Here is a 19,875-nt window from a genome sequence, read left to right on the forward strand (position 1 = left end):
ATCTTCAGTCTTCTTGGAAGTTGTCATAAATATAAGGGAAGGGTAAACACTTTTAAATCCCTCCTGGCCAGAAGAAAAACCCTTTCACCTCTAAAGGGTTAAGAAGCTAAGATACCTCGCTGGCACCTTACCAATATGACCAATGAGGAGACAAGATACTTTCAAAGCTGGAGGGGGGGGAAGGGTTCTCTCTGTCTGTGTGATGCTTTTGCCGGGACCAGAGCAGGAATGCAGAACAGAACTCCTGTAAAGAGTTAATAAGCAATCTAGTTAGATATGTGTTAGATTCTGTTTTGTTTAAATGGCTGATAAAATAAGTTGTGCTGAACGGAATGTATATTCCTGTTTTTGTGTCTTTTTGTAACTTAAGGTTTTGCCTAGAGGGATTCTCTATGTTTTGAATCCGATTACTCTGTAAGGTATTTACCATCCTGATTTTACAGAGGTGATTCTTTTACTTTTTCTTTAATTAAAATTCTCTTTTAAGAACCTGATTGCTTTTTCATTGTTCTTAAGATCCAAGGGTTTGGGGTCTGTGTTCACCTATGCAAATTGGTGAGGATTTTTATCAGGCCTTCCCCAGGAAAGGGGGTGTAGTGCTTGGGGGGGATATTTTGGGTGAGAGACGTTTCCAAGTGGGCACTTCCCCTGTTCTTTGTGTAACACTTTGGTGGTGGCAATGTTTAACCTAAGCTGGTAAGAATAAGCTTAGTGGGTCTTTCATGCAGGTCCCCACATCTGTACCCTAGAGTTCAGAGTGGGGAAGGAACCTTGACAGAAGTGTACCATAAAGACTTATAAATGCAAGTTGAAAAGGTTTGCAGTGAGGTGCAAACAGGTCCACATGGATCCCTTTAAATGCTTCCCACAAAAAATACCTAACTACTTTTTGCCTGAGTCCGTTTTCATTCATTTGGTGGCTATTTCAGCCTATTAATGAGGGTAGAGCAGTCACGGCTGGCTCCCACAGTGCTTAAGCAATTTCCACCATCACAAATCCCAGTAAAAAGTCCTGTGTCATGGAACATAAATTTTCCCATGACATTAACTTGAATTCACAGAGTGAGTAAACTTCACGCTCTAGAAACCGATCCACCAAATACCAAGTATGAGGTTATTGACATGAACTTTGACTGTATAGATCATTGTTGCAACCAATGTCCTATAGTTGCACCAAATCTTGTACAAATGAGGTCAAGAAAAGTGTCTATAGGAAGGTTTAATTTGCTGATAATTAATTTATGATTATGGTGTGTGTATCATTTTTGTGTTTGAAGTTATGAATATTGGCTATGTACTTGTATCTCAATGTGTTTGAGTCTAAGTAGGCTCAGTGAAGCATTTGGTCAGCTTCTTGAGAAAGGACTATTCTCAGTAAGTGCCCAATCAATAAACACTTAACTGACAATGGACTTTGAGGACACCAATCCACATCTGAGCGTTTCTGGGAACATTAAAACTAACATGTAAATAATGGCATTGGCCTGCAAAAAGCTGAATCATTCATGGACATGTGACTTGCCCAGGTGGCTACAAACTCCATTTTGTTGCTGTGATTCTGCACAGAAGAACAAAGGGGTTTCCATCTACAAGAGAGAGAATATAAAAGGCCCTGAAGCCTCTCCATTTGGTCTTTAGCTGGCTCAAGAAGTGGCCTCTCCACCCCAAAGAGATGCCTGAAAGAAACTGGAACAAAGGACTATGATTACGGGGGTGTGAGTGATTGCTGGACCCAGGCCATAAGCCACAACGTTGGTCTGAAAGGGATTGGGCCCAGACTAGGAAGGAGTCTAGTCGGTGAAAGAAGCTTACATCTCTGAGGGTGAGATTTACCTGTATTCAGTTCCTACTGTATTAGGCATAGACTTGCATGTTTTGTTTTATTTTGCTTGGTACCTTACTTTGCTCTTTTCCACTGAATGCATCCGATGAAGTGAGCTGCAGCTCATGAAAGCTTATGCTCAAATAAATTTGTTAGTCTCTAAGGTGCCACAAGTACTTTTCTTTTTGCGAATACAGACTAACATGGCTGCTACTCTGAAACCTGTCATTACTTTGTTCTGTCTGTTATTACTTGGAACCACTTAAACCCTACTTTTTATCCTTAATAAAATCACTTTTACTTATTAACCCAGAGTAAGTAATTTATACCTGGGGGAGCAAACAGCTATGCATATCTCTCTATCAGTGTTATGGAGGGCAGACAATTTATGAGTTTACCCTGTATCAGCTTTATACAGAGTAAAACAGATTCATTTGGGGTTTGGATCCCATTGGGAGCTGGGTATCTTGGTGCTAAAGACAGGAGCACTTGTTAAGCTGTTTTCAATTAAGTCTGCACTTTGGGGGCATGAATCCGTGTTGCAGCAGATTAGCATATCTGGCTCAACAAGACAGGGTTCTGGAGGCCTGTAGTGGGGTGGCTGCCCCACTCCTATACTAGAGGGGGCTCCAGCAGGCCAGAGAGGCTGTGCGGGAGGGCGTCCAATCAGAGAAGGCTTGCTAGGGAGCCAATCAGAGGCTGAGTAAGCGATAGCCAATCAGGGCCAGGCTCAACCTTATATAAAGGCTGCCCAGGAAGGGAGCAGAGAGTCTCTCCCAGGCCTTCAGAGGGTGAAGGTCTGTCTCCTGTGCAAGGGGACTAGCACCAGGGACAGCGCAGCACAGCGCAGGCGAGGGGAGCAGAAGGAACTCCAGCCCGGTATCTGCCAGGCTGCAGGCCCCGAGGGAAGGGCCGGGCCGGTGCAAAGGGGACGAAGGGGAAGCGACCCAGGGAGAGAGGCAGACAAGGGGAGAGAAGGAGGGCAGGAAGGCTGCCGCCAAAGGGTTTCTGGGTCGGGACTCAGAGTAGAGGGCTGACCTGGGTCCCCTCTTGCCTCTTGCACATACACCCAGCCGTTGGATGTGGCGATAGTGGACTGCTCCGGACCCCTGGAAAAAGGGGTTAGACTTTGGGGGTGGTTGCCGCTGTGGCTGGGCGAAGTGAAAGACTGCTGATAACTTCCCCCCCCCATGTAAGGGGGTGAACAAGAACTAGGAGGCACTGCCAGAGGGCAGTGTCTTGAAGAGGACACCACAAGAAGGGAGCAACATTGGTCCAGGCACCAAGAGAGGGCGAGAGACAGACGGAACACCACCAGTAGAGGGCACTCCACACTGGACTGAGCTAATTCCCTGACGAGTCAGCAGGAGGCCCTGCAGTGGTGAGTCCCAACCCCATCACAAGGCCCAAACTGGCAGAGAAAATGGGCTCAGAGGTAGTCTCAGCACATCAGGTGACATTCCCAAAGGGGTCTCTGTGACCCAACCCATTACACTAAGTTTTAAGGTATAAAGTGGCATTACAAAAGTCATTCTGTATTCCAGTCAAAGGTGATAGTGGTGGATCCTGACTGTATGTTGTGATTCCTGCCTCCACAAATTAAGAATTCCTTAATGTGAAGTCAACGCTTATAAAGTTGACCCAACTTTTTGTTTCATTTGACACCAATTTATTAGACCATCCCTAAAAGACAAATGTCTAAATGGCTGTCTCACTGGTTGCATTTTCTGACCACAATGACATAACAGACTTGCACATAAAGGGTTATGTCACAGGCAAGTTGTCATAGCAGGTCAACTTCAGTAGCCCACCCCAAGTCTGAGACATCCATGTGGTCTTCCTTGCACACTTTTACAAAACAATACTCCTCAGTTCAACCGGTTCAGTCATGCAATGATGAATAATATATTTCTTATATAGGGATGCCCCAACATTGCTGGCCTTAAGAGTTTACTTCTTTTCATGATGTCTCTTAGTTAAGTGGGCAGATTTTAAAAGTCTGCTTTTCCCACGAGGCCACACATCTTTTAATGCTCTGTTTGTTTGTCTATGTCTCTTTAATGGCGTTGTGATTACTTCATCCTTCCCTTAATAAATTTCTCTTGATTAATAAATGATATTGGCCTATTTAGTACACTGCCTATTGCGATGTTTATTGAAATGTTATTTGAGACGTCTCTCAGTATACTCAGTCTCCAAGATTAGGAATCCTGTCATGATCATATCTTTGAAGAAGGGGAAAATATGTGTTACAATGCTTCTTTGAAGCTATCTCACATGATTCTTATTCCCCATTATTCCTCACAGTTTGGGGGGGTTTGTTTTTGAATTTGTTTTATATTCAAGGGGAAGTCTTGTGTATATATAGGAAAACCCTGTGGATTCCTAGTATTATGATATAAAGCAGAATCTTGTGGAAATGAGAACGTAAGTATTTACCCCCAAAACTCTCTTGGATCCTTCAGATAAAAAGAAGAGAGCCACCCTGAGCAGACTTACTCACTTCTACTAGTGCCTGCAGGAAAATCAATAGCATCTCATCAACAGAATCAAAAGCAGCAGGCAGAGCTAATAATATCAGTACAGACACAGGATCTTCATCTATTTCCAGGACATCATGCACCAATGCGACCGATACATTACGGTACCCAGGCCTGGACCCAGATTGACAAGGAAAACGGAAATCCAAGGATCTAGATATTGAGAGTCATTTTTCAACAACCTTTTAAATTATCTTATGTAAAACTGGCCAGTTAGATACCGGATTATAATTGGTCAGGTTGGCAACATCAAATGATATATTCTTGTAACACCCATGCCTGGCTTCTTTAAGGGTAACCAGCAACCTGTCTCCCCCCCATACTCCCAATGAAGTGCTGGCAATCTCCACCAGAAGTGGGCTTAATTGTTCCTCACTGGCTGCCACCAACCAGGTAGGATATGGGGTAGAGTTTGTGGAATGAAGTTCCTCAGTGAGTTATATCAATTGAAACTCAAGAAAAGATATTGCTATGCCATGACCCTCACAAACATTGCCCTTCCACTGGCAGTTCAGCCTGAATACAAATGTTTTACACCAGGCCTATCTATTAATCGCATTTAACTCATGCAATTAACTCAAAAATTGTGATTAAAAAAATTAATCGCAATTAATCACAATTTTGAAATTTATTACATATTTTGGATGTTTTTCTACATTTTCATACATATTGTATTCTGCGTTGTAATTGAAATCAAAGTGTATATTTTTATTACAGATATTTGCACTATAAAAATGATAAACAAAAGAAATAGTATTTTTGGACTTGCAGGCTCTAAAATTTTACATTGTTTTATTTTTGAATGCAGTTTTTTTGTACATAATTCTACATTTGTTAATTCAACTTTCATGATAAATAAATTGCACTGCAGCACTTGTATTAGGTGAATTGAAAAATACTATTTCTTTCATTTTTTTACAGTGCAAATACTTGTAATCAAAAATAAATATAAAGTGAGCACTGTACACTTTGTATTCTGTGTTGTAATTTAGATCAATATATTTGAAAATGTAGAAAGCATCCAAAATATTTAAATAAATGGTATTCTATTGTTTAACAGTGCGATTGATGATTAATTTTTTAATCTCACGATTAATCATAATTAATTTTTTTAATCACTTGACAGCCCTAATTTACACATGACCATCCATACACACACATCAGCATGCATATTTTGTCCATTTTTTAGGATACACTATATATTTTAAAAATTAACTCTTTTTATGGGCCACTTTTATAATTCAGTTCTATGGGGCTTCTTGCTTCCTAGACAATTTGAGAACAGGAAAAAAGTGTTCTAGGAACTGAGATCTTCCCAGCTACTGACACCTGACGAATAAGGTAGGAGTCTCACAGTGAACTTTCACTACTGAAGAAAGCCCCAAACGCAGACTTCCACCCTGTCTCACCCTGAAAACATGACACCAACTGGGAGTGAGCATGCTGTGAGAAGATATCTTCAAAGAAGAATTACTGCTAAGAAAGTTTATCTTATTTTCAACTACTTTCCCCTCCCCCTCAGAATATAGAATTTATCTGGCAATCCAACCTACCACATTTTTATCCTACAATAGGATTTAAAAAAAAATAAAGGAAGAGAGAGAGGGAGATGGATGTGTTGCTTTTTTCAGCTGCCAATCCATGTTCTTCAAAAAGCACATAGGCAATTATATAATTTTCCTATTGACTGGAGTGGAATGGGTAGGAGAATAGGTAGATAAATGATATGACAGATTGTAATGAAGCATATACTATGCTCAGATGAGATTTAGGTAAGATATTAGGAAAAACTTTCTCACTGTAAAGACAAGTATTGGAACAGGTAGTTTTTAAGAAACGGTTAGACAAACACCTGTCAAGGATGCTCTAGGTATACTTGGTCCTGCCTCAGCATGAGGGTATGAACTACATGATTTCTTGAGGTCCCTCCTAGTCCTCTATTTCTGATTCTATGTTTATGGAAAGTTTTTAGTATCAAAAGAGCAGTTAAACTGGAGTTGGAGGTGACAGAAGATGAAAATGAAATGTTTCCAGGAGGAAAAGTATAATCTGGTTGGAAAGTGATAAGGGGGAAAAAAAAGGTATCAGTGTAGTAATCCTCCACCTCTACCTCCTGAAGAATTTCTTGTAAGAATTTCTCTTATTTCTCTCCCACTGGCAGTACTCATGATAGTTGTGTCTATGTGCATGTGCTCTGTGCCCTGCTACTATCTGGCTGGATAATTCTTGAGAAAATAACACTCTATAGTCTTTGTATCAACATCTTTGTGCTGTTTAACCTATGGTGCTTGTTTTGAATTTGGTGTGCTCTGGGGTATCTCTGCTAGAGACTCTGAGTGCTGAATGTACTGAGAAAGTCCTAGAGTCTCCCAGGTATAAAGTGCACTCTGTGATGCTCTAACAGGGGATATTCTGGAGGGGAGTTTTAACAGTAGTGGATTGAGTGCCCACACCCATCAAAATTAGCAAGGTAAGTTAATTAAATCAGACCCCGAACCAAAAAAAGCCAAATTACACAGTGCAGGATGATTTTGGTGTTCCCAGCATAAGCTAATTTATAATGGGCATGAAGATCAATCTCTCCTCTCTCTGTTAGATGTAGTTCCCTCTAAAGGAGAACTGAGGCCCACTGGTGGGCAGTGTGAGGACGACTGTCTTGCCAGGGTTCACACTACACTTCATTTGTGGATGAATGGCTGGTTTTAGTCTGCCAATCAGGCAACCATCATACACATACTTTTTTTAAAAAGAAAATAATTATAGCTATCTGGTGAAATCCACTTTTACACAATTCATATCCCATAAGGTAAGGTATATTGCTATGATATAAGAACTGGAGATTTCCTTGTTTCCCTTTAATGTTCTCATTAACTCATCTTTGCTATATAATTTTACTTTAATGCCAAGTGAACGTACTCTGATCTTAATGGACTATTTGAACTGCAATTATATAGCTAAAATTTAACATACAACCATAGTCTGAAAAATGCTCAGGACAGTTTGATTCATGGTCAAAAGTGGAAATGAACTCTCATTTTAGCAAATCAACCCTTCCACCCCTAGTCCTGGATTCCCTGAAGTGCAGAAAATAGGAAGTAAGTAAGTAAGAAAATGCAAGAGTCGAGACAGGATATGATTAGGACATAAGCAAAAACCTTGAAAAAAGCAATCTAGGTAAGAATGAATCCTGTCAATGTTTCAGAGGTGAAATAGGCAGATACACAGACAAAAATGCGTTAGGGAACGGAAAGTTCGACGGTGTCAGATGACAAGATTTATAACAAGATTTTCTGCTTCTGGAGTAAAACTAGCATTGAGTTAAGGGAAGTATTGGCAGAGCCAGGGACATGAGACAAAGTTGATTACCTAGAAGTAGGAACTCAGAGTTTAAAAGATTCAGTATTAGAAAATTTTAGGGGTAATTAAGAGCCAACAAAGAGAAGACAGGCAGATAAATGGGAGACAGAAGGACCAGAGAATGAGCTGAGGGAGATGAAAAGTAGAGTGTTAATGTATATAACAGTGATACTCAAGGTTGAAGCTAGAAAAAGTCTCAGAGAAAGGGACAATTGCTCCTTATCATTTTTATTTTTGCTAAACTGTTATGCTATTGGACCAGAACAATGGACTATGTATTCTGGAATCGTGCCTCTGGCAGTGACCTGTATCTAGTACCTTCAAAGAAAAGCAAAAACCTTCCATCCCACAATGCACAAAATGTTGTACAATACCCTATCATGGGAAAAATTTCTACCCAATCCCAACTGGTGGTCAGTTTATGCCTTAAAGTATGAGAACTGACAGCTCTTGTAAATATTTAATTTAGCTAGTACAACTGCAGATGCTATTTATATTCATATAATTTGCTAATCTCTTTTTGAATTTTACTAAACTGTTTCATTTAATAAGATCCTACAGTTCCCAGAGCAACCTTAACCCTGCTTCTTAACACATACTCATTACATGATTAAGTCTTTCTGAAGGAATAATATAGAAAAAATCGGTTTTTCTACATCCTTTCCTACCCAATTATCTGCCAAGCAATATGTCAAATTGACTGCAGTTATATGATAATGTAATGAAAGACACTATTGTAAATGCACACGGAAGAGGAAACAAAATAACTAGTTGATGGGGGAAACCATTTCTCAGAATTTCCTAATTTTTGTGAAAATATAATCTTACTATTACACTAACGTAGCTTTATTGATCTTAATTTCTTTGCTTTTTATTTTAAAAAAATGGCAAAAAGAAAACATACAATGTTTCAATAAGTATTTAATAAAAACAATGCTTATTTCAATTTATGATCTTCAAAAATGACGATGAATTTTCATTAAAATCCAACCAAACGAAAAATCCTGATAAGAAACGTGCACAAATTCAGCTAGGTAAGTTATTTCTTCAGACAGTTATAAGCCATTCTTCGAATAGTAAAGTCAACTAGAATTACTGGCTGCTATGAGAATGATCACAGAGTACTACTATATTCGTTTTATGATTTTTGAAGACTTACAGACAGAATCTTGACAGAGTTAATTTTTGTACATTTTTGTAATTGAAGAGTTGGTTCCTAAGATGCTGGGGTCCTGGTTGACTGTTTAGAAATCTGGGTTGGTAAATAAGATCAGATTTCTCAAAAAAAAACCCCAAATGATATAACTGTCTGATCAACAACATATATATAGATAGATAGATTTCCAACCAAATAATAATCTAATGGAAGGGGAAACTTATACAACTGTTGATTGGTTCAAACTTAAAATACAAAGACCTCAAAGGCGATGAAAATATCAGTTAAAGCTAATGCAGTTTAACTTGATGCATCATTCATACTGGAACCATCAAAAGTAAACTGATTAAACCTGGAAGACTCTGGGCTATTCCAGTGATATTCTCATCCATCTGGTGATCTCACACTTATGTTCTAGGGCTGTATTCAGATAATTGTGTTCAGATAATGAATGCATATTTTTAAATCAGTGATGTGCCTCCTGTATAATGTTTCTAAACTTCAAGGATTAACAAAAGACAACATTACATACGATTGTTATTGGCATTTTAACTGCTAAGAATATCTTCATAAGAACAAAGAAAACTTCCATCTCTTACAGAGACAGGCTTCTATAAGAAAAATTCCAGATTGTAGGATGATAATGATAAGTTTGAAAATATCTCAAGACCTATTGGCAATATCTCATCAGAGGCCCTAATTCTTTCCATCATACTTTCTGACTTGTTTTTCCCCCTTTCTCTCTTCTGTTCTATGAAGGGTAAGATGATTTTATGAGTTACGTTTAACGTGATGTCTCAGTTTTAGAAATGTGAGGTGTGCTCATGATGAGTTCTTTCAGTGAATTGATCCATTTTTTCAGTGTATGCATTTTAAAAAACTCCAGCAAACATGAAATTAAATAAAATAGAGAGACTGACTATACAATTATCTATACCTGTGAATATTCAAATCATACCACTTTGTGCTGACTGTAAATAAAGTAATGTACTGTGCATACTCTGCATGCCACTTTAAAATGTTCGTAACTGCAAACCAAATATCTTCACACAATGCAAAGCAAAAACGCTCTTTCAGGACTACATAGACGACAGATTAGAAGTTTCACTCAAACCCATTCGTAACAGAGCCAAGTGAAAAAAAGAGCATCTAAAAATGTCTTAAGCACTGACAAACTCTCATCCTGCAACACTAGCTCTAATAACTCAAAATACCTAAACTGATTTTCACGAAGGTTTCCACAGAAAGTTATTTCTATGCTGAGATTAAACATGAAAAATTTCAATCCCAAAAGGCATTTTTTGGGAAAGGTTAAAGCAATTAAAATAGGGGTGTAGAATGGAAGTATCAACTATAATAATGTTATTGGGACACTCAAATTAGAACACTCCCCTCTGGCCCCACTCCATATAGTAATTAGTCACAGTGAAAGGATTAACGGTAGCAAAGGGGGGTAATACAGTACCCATAATAAAGGGCTGAGGGGAGGAACCAGTGCTCCACCCCATCCAAGTTGAAAGATTATCCTATATGAAATAGAAATATATAGTTTATTATTAATTAGGTATCTGTAATGACAGAAACACTTGGTGTTATGCTTTATAACTTAGTTGTATGTGATACTCTCAATTTTCTTTTAAGTCTACAGTGCTCTTGAAAAATAAGGTGTTCAAGCCTCAACATTATTTCCCTGGTAAGGGAATCTCCAAAATATCTATTGAATTTTAGGAGTATATTTAAGACATCAATTACTGTTATTTAATTTTACATATTGAGAAATTGGACTGGAAATTTGAAATACAGTAAATGTTTAAAGCCATCAGCCAGAAATGTGCATAAAACATGCAAAACTGAAAGTGTGGATAATTTTTAAAAGTTTTCTTCTGTCTGCTACTACTTTTCTAATGCAGAAATCAAGCACGGCACAACATGCTTTATTCATTAAAGCTACATACAAACACATGCGTTATTATTACCTAAACCAATTAGACAAAGCAATGTATATTTGATTTTCTACATTTAAAATACCATATGAATTCAGAACTAGTGCAAGAGCATTATGTTACAAAGAATAATAAAAAGCTTAACATAAAAGCAATAGGTTTTAAAATAAATATTTGAATATAAATATTCAAACCTTAGTTTGCAGGGAGTTATCATTAATCTACATGCATTGAAATGTGAACATAACCCTAAATCTGTGACTGAGATTTAATTTAAATGAAAGCAATTCTTTACTTTGCCTTCCAGCATCTGGGTGGAGTTAGTTTTTTTGAAGTTCATTGTTCTGAAGTATTAAACACTTCTCAGAATACAATGCAACAACAGAATCCTATTTCAGATGTTCTTATTCTGGCAAAACTCATTCCTGTGCACAGGGCAGCACAGTCTATGGAACACTTAAGACCTATATTTACCTAAATGGCTCATAGGCCTTGTGTCAGCCCTCTACACAAGGAATATTTGCAACAGAGAATACAAAATTAATCTATAACCAGATCATATAAAAATATTAGTGAACATTGAAATTTATACATCAGAACGGACTGAATTCATTAGGATTTTACTGACTTGGTAAAAGGTTGAAAAAGCACTTTTTGTTGAAATTTTCACTCTCCCAATTCACTAAAATAGAAAAGAGGGCATTACTAAAAATAGGATCATAATCTAAACTAGATTTCTGATGTCAGTTTCTTCTTTAAATTGGCACAGTTCCACTGAAATCAATGGGACCACACCAATTTACACCAGAGAAGCTGACTCCTGATTTTTTAGAATTTGTCAACAGTCTCTTATTTACAAAGGCTTTGTGGAATACATTTAATTCCTTTCCAGGAAATATTCTGCATCTTTTTGAAGGTGGTGAAAAATCTTAAAACTAAAAAGACATTTGCTGAATCAAAAATCAGCCAGTTTTGCCACAGCTCATTGTAGGTATAAGCAATGCAAGAAAGCAAAGAGGTTTAATTTCTCCCCCCAAATTTACTATTTCCTGCAAGCAGACAAAATAAACACTGCAGTACTTGACTCAGCTCTTAGCATATTACATGTTGCTAATTTATCAATTCACAAATTTATAATTTTAAGGACTTTGTTAAATTAAGACATGGTCATGTGAAACTGAAATTCATGAATCTAGTCATGTTTTAGTTAATAGTTGTGGGGTTTTTTCTGAAGTCTGAAGTAAAGATATGTAATGTGATACAATTTGAGGAACTCAATTCTAACCATCTGAATTTGATTTCATGATACTAGTGTGGAGTTATCTCTAAACATTATTCAGACAGTACATTGCAAACTGTTTATTTTACTAGATTAGATCTGATTTTGACATTATCAGAAAGCTGCTTCCTCTTATGTTTCCATGAAGTGAAAAAATCATTCTCTTAAAATTAAATAGATTTTAATGACATGCACATTGGACTAGTTTGTATTCAGCAGCTGTAAGGAATAGAAAATAGTAGACAAAGGAAACGCTACGTAAAAAGAGACCATTTCTTGTGTGAGATGGAGAACAGTGATTCTAACTTACTCAAAATAGGAACTAAATATAATGTGTTTAGTACTGAATAACTGGATTCTTCCTGGAGTCAGCAGAATAGTTATTTTACAATAAATAATTATCTAATCAAGAAAAATAATCCAGAAAAATAATTCATATTTTTCTCATGTGTCCATCAGCCACTGACAGAAATAGATGTAAAACTACTAACTGGGCCAAATTCAACCCTGGTGCGATTGAGTGAACTTCAACAGAGTTACAACAAAGCTGAATTTGGAGCTTTATTTTTAATGAAAATAGAAAGATCTGAATTTGTAACACGGAAGGTACTTTTTTAAACTGGTGCTGAATCAGATTCTAGTACAAACCTTGTGGTATGTTTATCAGCACCAAATTGTACAAAATCCACTCATCTTTAACTCATTTTTAGAAAATCCGTTGAGTTAATATATTTATTTCTCTGATTATTTCTGTATCCTTAAAGAAAAACTCCTGAGATTGGCTAGAAAGTAAAGTAACAGGAATGAACACAACTAAAGTATGATATTGCATATGGATTTAGGTGAGCTGATAAAGCCTTTTGCTTATCATTTAGATACTCAGTAGATAAGAGGCTAGTACAGCCTTTCTGCATGGATTTGTCATTCCTTATTCTGCATGCATTGTTTCTTTTTATGCATGCATTATTTCAGGTTCTTTCATTTTGTCTTACCCTCATCCCTTCAAATCGTGACAAGGCCCTCAGAGGTCTCAAAGCTCTTAGTGTCCTAAGAGACTTAATGGCACCAAGTTCCGAGTAACCTAATGCATTCGCTGTTAAGCTAACCAAGGAGACCTACATAAAAAAAACAGAAAAGCAAAAATTACTCATTTTGTACATACTACTATATATCCCATAGATGTGTGTTATAGCCTTCTCAAGAAGAATCTAAGTTAGAGCACTTTCTTCAGAAATACTTCTGTAGCCTGGAGAAAATCTTTTAAATTAAGGAAAGAAGTAGGAGAAAAAGGAAGGAGTAGCATAAAGGAAAAGTAGGGGAAAAATGCCGTAAGATACCCATTAATGAATACTGGCTGATACAAGGAAGCATAAATACTTTGTATTCTCATATCTTGTTGGTGATGCACTAAGATCTGAAGGAAAACAAAAATTCTCACACACAAAAAAACCCTACAAAGGAAATTAAAGTAACTACATTGTTTGTCAGTATAGGTACTGATCTTACTCTCACACATTAAAATTTTGATAATATTCTTAGAGCCATTATAGTGTTGATAATGGCCATTTGATTGTATTTGAGAGCCACAGTCAATAGAGAAATGATAGAAATCTGTTAGGAATTAACAATATTATTGATCAATAGCTGATGAAGCAAGAATGATCCTCTGTAAATTGGTATGAAAGATCAGTCCCACAGCTGATTCACTTCTTTGCACTGACCATTCATTCTCCCTGACTTGCTCACTTTCCATGCTCTATAGGTTGACATGATCATGGCTTATATGCTCTAGAGAGAAGAGATGCTAAAAGAGTACTCAAACAATGATGATATAAAGCTCTCAAAAATTATAATTATATAAAGAAGTCCAATAAGGCAACAGATTGAGGAAAGAGATCTTTATTATATATGTTGAAAATCCAGTTTTATCTTCCAAAGCTTTAGACTTGTCTGTAGTAGCCTTGACCCAGCTTGCACTCCCAAGTCCTGGGAGAGGAGACAGAAATGATGTGTGGGCTGACAGGGTCTGCACTACCGAGATGGTGGTAGCACTGGGAGAGAGTCCAGGGAGCAGTGCAGAGTCCTGGTCCTGTGTGGGGAGCCTGCCACTTGCCTGGTATGGCAGTGAGAGGAGCCACCAGCCGTGAGCAGTGGCAGATTGTTGGGACTGGTTCCTGTGTGCTACTGGGTTCCTGGAACAGCCCCCCTGAAGTGCTGGAGATGATGGGCATCAGGAGATTGGGGTGTGGCCTCCATGGGGGCAATTGCGGTCCCTCTTTTCAATCCCGGGTGCCTGTGGTGGCAATGGTAGATTGTTTGTACTTGACTGGAAGTTATGAACTGATTGGGGAATGTTTTGGGGGAGGGAGATTTGAAGTGGTTGTATCTAGAATAAGATCATAGCAAAAGGTTCTAGTCTGAGAGAGTGGTCTGAGGGCAGAAGGAGCTGGGCTGAATTACCTAAATTTACTAGCAATGGTTAAAACACATCAGTAAGCCCACAAATCTTGGTGATGTGGTACCTCTGCCTCCACCATAAGTGCTCCCATCCCTCCCCTTGCTCACTCTAAAATTATGGATTTTATATCCCCCTTTCTAGTGAAGAGGATGGATTTGTGGGGAGTCAGATACTATTTTCTAAGGAACTGGAGATTCATGACCACCATATGGTCTGAGCCTTTTGGATCTTTGATCTAACTCATACAAAGACTGATATGGAGGCTGCCTGAATCAAAGCCAAATCAGTTTCCCCAGAATAATGATTTAAATGAACGTTTGAACTCTCTTTTGAAATCTACCCCTAGATTGTCAGATCTTTTTGATCCATCTGCAGAATCAAATGCAAACTTTTCATCACACACTGCCCCTGGTCATGAACAATGTAAAAGGCTGGGAAAGCTTATTAGTAAAATGTTTACCGACATTTCTGAAATAAAAAAATCTTAATTGATTTCAAGATCATGCTGGGGGGCCTATCGCAGATACAGCAAGAGTTTAAATATACTAAAGAAAATTGTTTAACAGTTTGTGTGTTTTCAGTAGCTGGAAAGCTGAATAGTGGGCTTGATCTCCCTCCTGCACATAATCAGTGCAGTGGTTCTGAGGGAGGAGTTTTGGGTAATGGTACTGAAATAGTATTTTATTCCTGTATCCCTTTCTGCCATACCCCTTTCCAGGCATGTGTCCTGTGAGCTCATGCTCATGATTCTAGATATTCATTCTTGCCCGGATAGAAGCTCCTCATTGTCTGAAGACGAACTTGATGAACAATCAACAGACACATGGTCTTCTTTCTCAGGGCAACTCTCAATACCATCTGGCACAAAGTCACTATCATCTACTACACTGTTAGCACAAATCATTTTTACAAGGTCAGAAATAGAATATTGTGCTCATTTGTTCGCCATCTTGAATTGTGCAACACAAAAAATCCCCTTAAGAGTCCCCCGAGTCTGCAGTGTTTGGAGCACAATAACTAGACAGAAAATCATCTTAAGAGTGTTAGGCAAAGATACCCAGCATCAGTCCACTCTGTTGAGGATACCTAACAATCCCACATTTGAAGGAACCAGCATCCTTGGAGTACTTTCTACCATAGGATGACTCTATGCAGCAACCACTGTCACTGCAAGGCATTATCAATTAGCATATGCACGGTCCTAAAACAACCTAGTTGGATGGTCATTAGTTCATGAGTTATCGTAACACATATGCTCATGGGGTACAACATTACCCCACAAATGCATTATCAGTTAGCATATACAAATTACATTTATGTAAAAAAATCCCAGCTTTCTTAGTGAGGAAGACATACTTACCACTATTAGAATACAAGATATTCTCACTAGAAGCAAACTTGTACATAGAACTAAAAACCCAGGATAGCAGTGCAACACATTTGGGGTACATTTTTACCCCACATACAAAAATTTTTCAATCTAAAATTAATTTTTTTTGCTGAATTACGTGTATGTGCTAGGTGACAATGTCCTAAAATAGCACAGTTGGAGGACCACTAGCTCATGAGTAATTGCAACATATATGCTTGCAGGATGAGGGCTAGTGTACTTCAATGTATTAAATTAACCTATTAATATTTAATGCTGTAAATAACAGAGGATCAATAAATAAAGGATAGATCTCTCCTGTACCATGATCCATCATAGCATAATACAGCATAGCATAGCAGGATTGGAAAAGTTAGCCAACCCTTGAAGGGAAGAGTGAACTCATCTTACCTAATTTCAATCACAAACATCATGAGTTCAATGATGTATTTGGACTGAAGGGCTTATTGAAGTTGCTGCACCTGTACTACAGGTGTAGTCTTTGTTCCCTACATAGCTGCTCTGTAGCTACATGCTGACGCTTGTACAATGGAACCTCAGATATCAAATGTTTTATATTTTTAGGAAAGCATATTAACATCTTTTCTGTTCTGTTCCACTGAAATCAGTGCAAAACTTCCATTTACTTCAATGGAGCTAGGACTTCACCCACAATGATCATAACCAACTTTATTAAAAATATCACGTTGTGCAGATTCAAAAAAATTGCAACAAGCAGGGATGGGAGGTAGAATATTTCCTTCTATATTGCAGCAATACGGCTTCAGTGTTCTCCAGTATCTCATTTTACTCTGAGTAAGGAATGCGTCAAGAAGGCTTTCATTTTCCCACAGCACTAATTAAGGATTTTGGACAAATTCAAGAGGAGATCTAGGATTTCACAATCTAATACACTGTAAGATGTAGCCCCTTCATATGTTGTAACTTCATGCCTAATCCACTTAGCAGCTGTACACATCCTAAGCAATTACTTCATAGCCCTTGGAATTGGGTGGATGTGCTATCATCATCCAAAGGTTTTGATGCTACTCAATGGTCAGTAGGGTGTTAAAGAGCATTTCAGACTGCATTTTCCTTTTCCCTGTGATGTATATACATTATAAATGACTGAATCATTAGTCTGCACTCAGAATAAATTGATGCAATTAAATGATCATGTAACAGCAATTATATCAAATAAAAGTTGAAATATTAAAATATTAACAAATGCAAATTCTAACCAATCAACTTGCACAAGATCAGAAAGTAGGAAAAAATCATAAAGACAGAAGCAAAATACAACTAAATAATAATAAGAACTGGTTACTTACCTAACCTTACATTAGCTGTGACTCTTCAAGACATGTTGTCCATATATATGCTACTCTATTTGCACATGCTTCCCTTGTGTTTGAGATCAGAATCTTTTGCCCAGCAGTGTCCTGGGGCTGTACATTCACCATGAGTGTCCTCATGCCCTGTGCTGAGAGCATAAAGGGGAAACAGCCCCAACCACCACTCTGTTCCTTCACCAGTACAGAATCCAGAGGTTAAAAGACTCCATGGTAGTATGGAAGGAAGGTGGGTCATGGAATACGTATTGACAGCATACCTCAAAGAACCACAGTTAGTGTAAGGTAAGTAACAGTTTCTTTTTCTTTGAGTGTTTGTGCATATATATTCTACTCTTGGTGACTCACAAGCAATGATGCGATATAAGGGAGGAGGATACACTGGAGGGATCTAAACTGGATAACTCATAACAGGATTTAAGGCAGGCAGACATAATTTAGAAAGTCTCTGGGTTGATATGGCCTAGGCCTTCAATCTGTCTGCAAATGCAACAAAGAGTCTTGGGGAAACTCAAAATGGCTTGGTTCTATCCAGTTAGAATGATAATGCCCTAAGGACATTCAGAGTATCTTATCTGGCCTCTTCCTGATTAGAATGTGGTTTCAGGAAGGAAACTGGTATATGGATCATTTGGTTCATGTGAAAAACTGTTACTATCTTAGATAAGAAGTTGGGATGGGACCTAAGGGTATCCTTGCCCCTATGGAATACCGTATCTGGAGGGTCTGCCATAAGAACTTGTATTCCCCCTAGTCTTTGGACTAATGTAATTGCAACTAAGAAAGCTGTCTTCTGAGACATATGAAATAGGGAGCAAGTTGTCATGCGCTCAAAGGGAGCCTGTCAGGACAACATTAAGATCCAAGAACAGAGGAGGCCCTTTACCTGAGGGGAAAAAACATGTATAAAGCCCTTTGGGAATCTGGTCACAGTTGGGTGGGAGACTGTGTAGTTCTGGATGGGAGGGAGATATGCAGAGATGTCTGCCAAGGACACTCGAAAAGAGACACAGAAAGTCTTGAGCTCTTTAAAGACTGCAAATGTCCAGAATAGTTGGGATCTGGGAGTCTGTATAGGATAACTGAGGCTGTTCAGCCCAAATCATAAACCTTTTCTACTTGGCAACAAACTATTCTGATAGAATAATTTTTACTTTGGATCAAGATAATTTGGACATTAGAAGAACACGATTTCTCTATCTCTGACAACCAACCAGTAACCAGGCTGTGAGGTGGAGAGAGATCGGATCCTAACAGAGGATGTCCCTGAGATATTAAATCTGACGGGAGAGGTAAGGGTTTTGGTGGAAGAAACAATTTATCTTTCAGTGCCATTTTCAGTTGTTGTCTGTTTCTTTCATTAGCTGCTGTAACTACCAATGAGCCAAATATTGGATAAGTGAACAGGTTACTCAAAGCTGGTGGATGGGACCTGCTACCTCTTACCTGTCTCCTTAAAGGTCAGTGTTACTGATGCTAGGGTCTGCCAGATAAACTTTACTGGCTCTAATAAGGCTTCATTAATAGATAATGCCAGACAACCATGTAAAGAGGTATGGAGTATGTTTAAATGTCTTTGGAACTGTCTTCTACCATCATCACTGGGATTTCTAGAGAAACAGCTATACATCTGAGCAACTCTTGAAAGTTCCTGTAATCATCTGGGTGACATGGTACTGTAGATGGAACAACTGCCTCGTCCAGGGATGAAGAAGATATAACAGCTGGTATGGTTTGTTTCTCCATTTGAGAGTGCTTCTCTTAAGACAGTTCTAGTGATTCAGGCTAATGAATTGCCACCTGAGACAAGTATCTGGGAGGACGCAAGGGAGGAGGTTGTTACCCTGATTTGAGGACTTCAATAGTTCAGACATAGGTGAGAGGTTTATTGCAGGAGTGGGTGGGTGAGACTCTGTGGCCTGCATTGTGCAGAAGGTCAGACTAGATGATCATAATGGTCCCTTCTGGCCTTAATATCTATGAATCTATAAGTTGTACCGATGAAGGTTGTCTCATGTCGTATGAGCCCCAAAGGGTCCAATAGGGCCATGACTATTATATAGATAAGGACCTGGGGGGGTTAGGGAGGATGGTGCTAAGACATATGCCCGTTTAGATAACCCCTATATGACTGGGTTATGCAGGAAGCTCTCAATCCTCTTTCTGATTCATAAGGGGCTCTTGTGGAATATATTGGTGATCCATCACGATTTTTGTTGGGAATCACACGAGGAGAAGGAACATTTCTTATCCAGAAGAGAGGCTACCCTATCTGGGGTACCTGAATGCATCACAGCAGTGTTAGCTGGTTCTGCAGAGGCAGTTGGTACCACCATAGCGGTCATAGTTAGTTTCATGGGGGGAATATTCAGCACAATAGAAAGCAGTGGAGACACATAGGGCATGTTTACACTGCCCTTCAGTTCGGACTAAGGGAGTGTGAATAGCAGTGTGCACCGAAGTCCTGCACTGTAACTCCCCCACCTGGACACTGAAAACAGGACAATTTAGACATGCCCACAGATTCACACATTGTAAAGGAACCACTGTGATAATCTATTCTGAACTTCTGAACTTCTAGTCCCAAACTAGCCAGTAT

General features: G+C 38.5%; 1 protein-coding gene across 8 annotated transcripts in view; it reads right to left on the reverse strand.

Annotated features, from left to right (window-relative positions):
- Positions 1-19,875, reverse strand: part of LOC119863438 (sodium channel protein type 1 subunit alpha) — a 188,885-nt gene that overhangs the window by 31,655 nt on the left and 137,355 nt on the right. For all 8 annotated transcript variants that reach the window (XM_038421912.2, XM_038421916.2, XM_038421911.2 and 5 more), the window contains one exon: positions 13,090-13,212. In XM_038421912.2, coding sequence (XP_038277840.1) covers positions 13,090-13,212 — 123 coding nt within the window. The remainder of the gene's footprint in view (positions 1-13,089; positions 13,213-19,875) is intronic.

The sequence above is a fragment of the Dermochelys coriacea genome, chromosome 11 (genome assembly GCF_009764565.3).
Source record: "Dermochelys coriacea isolate rDerCor1 chromosome 11, rDerCor1.pri.v4, whole genome shotgun sequence".
Lineage (NCBI taxonomy): Eukaryota > Metazoa > Chordata > Testudines > Dermochelyidae > Dermochelys > Dermochelys coriacea.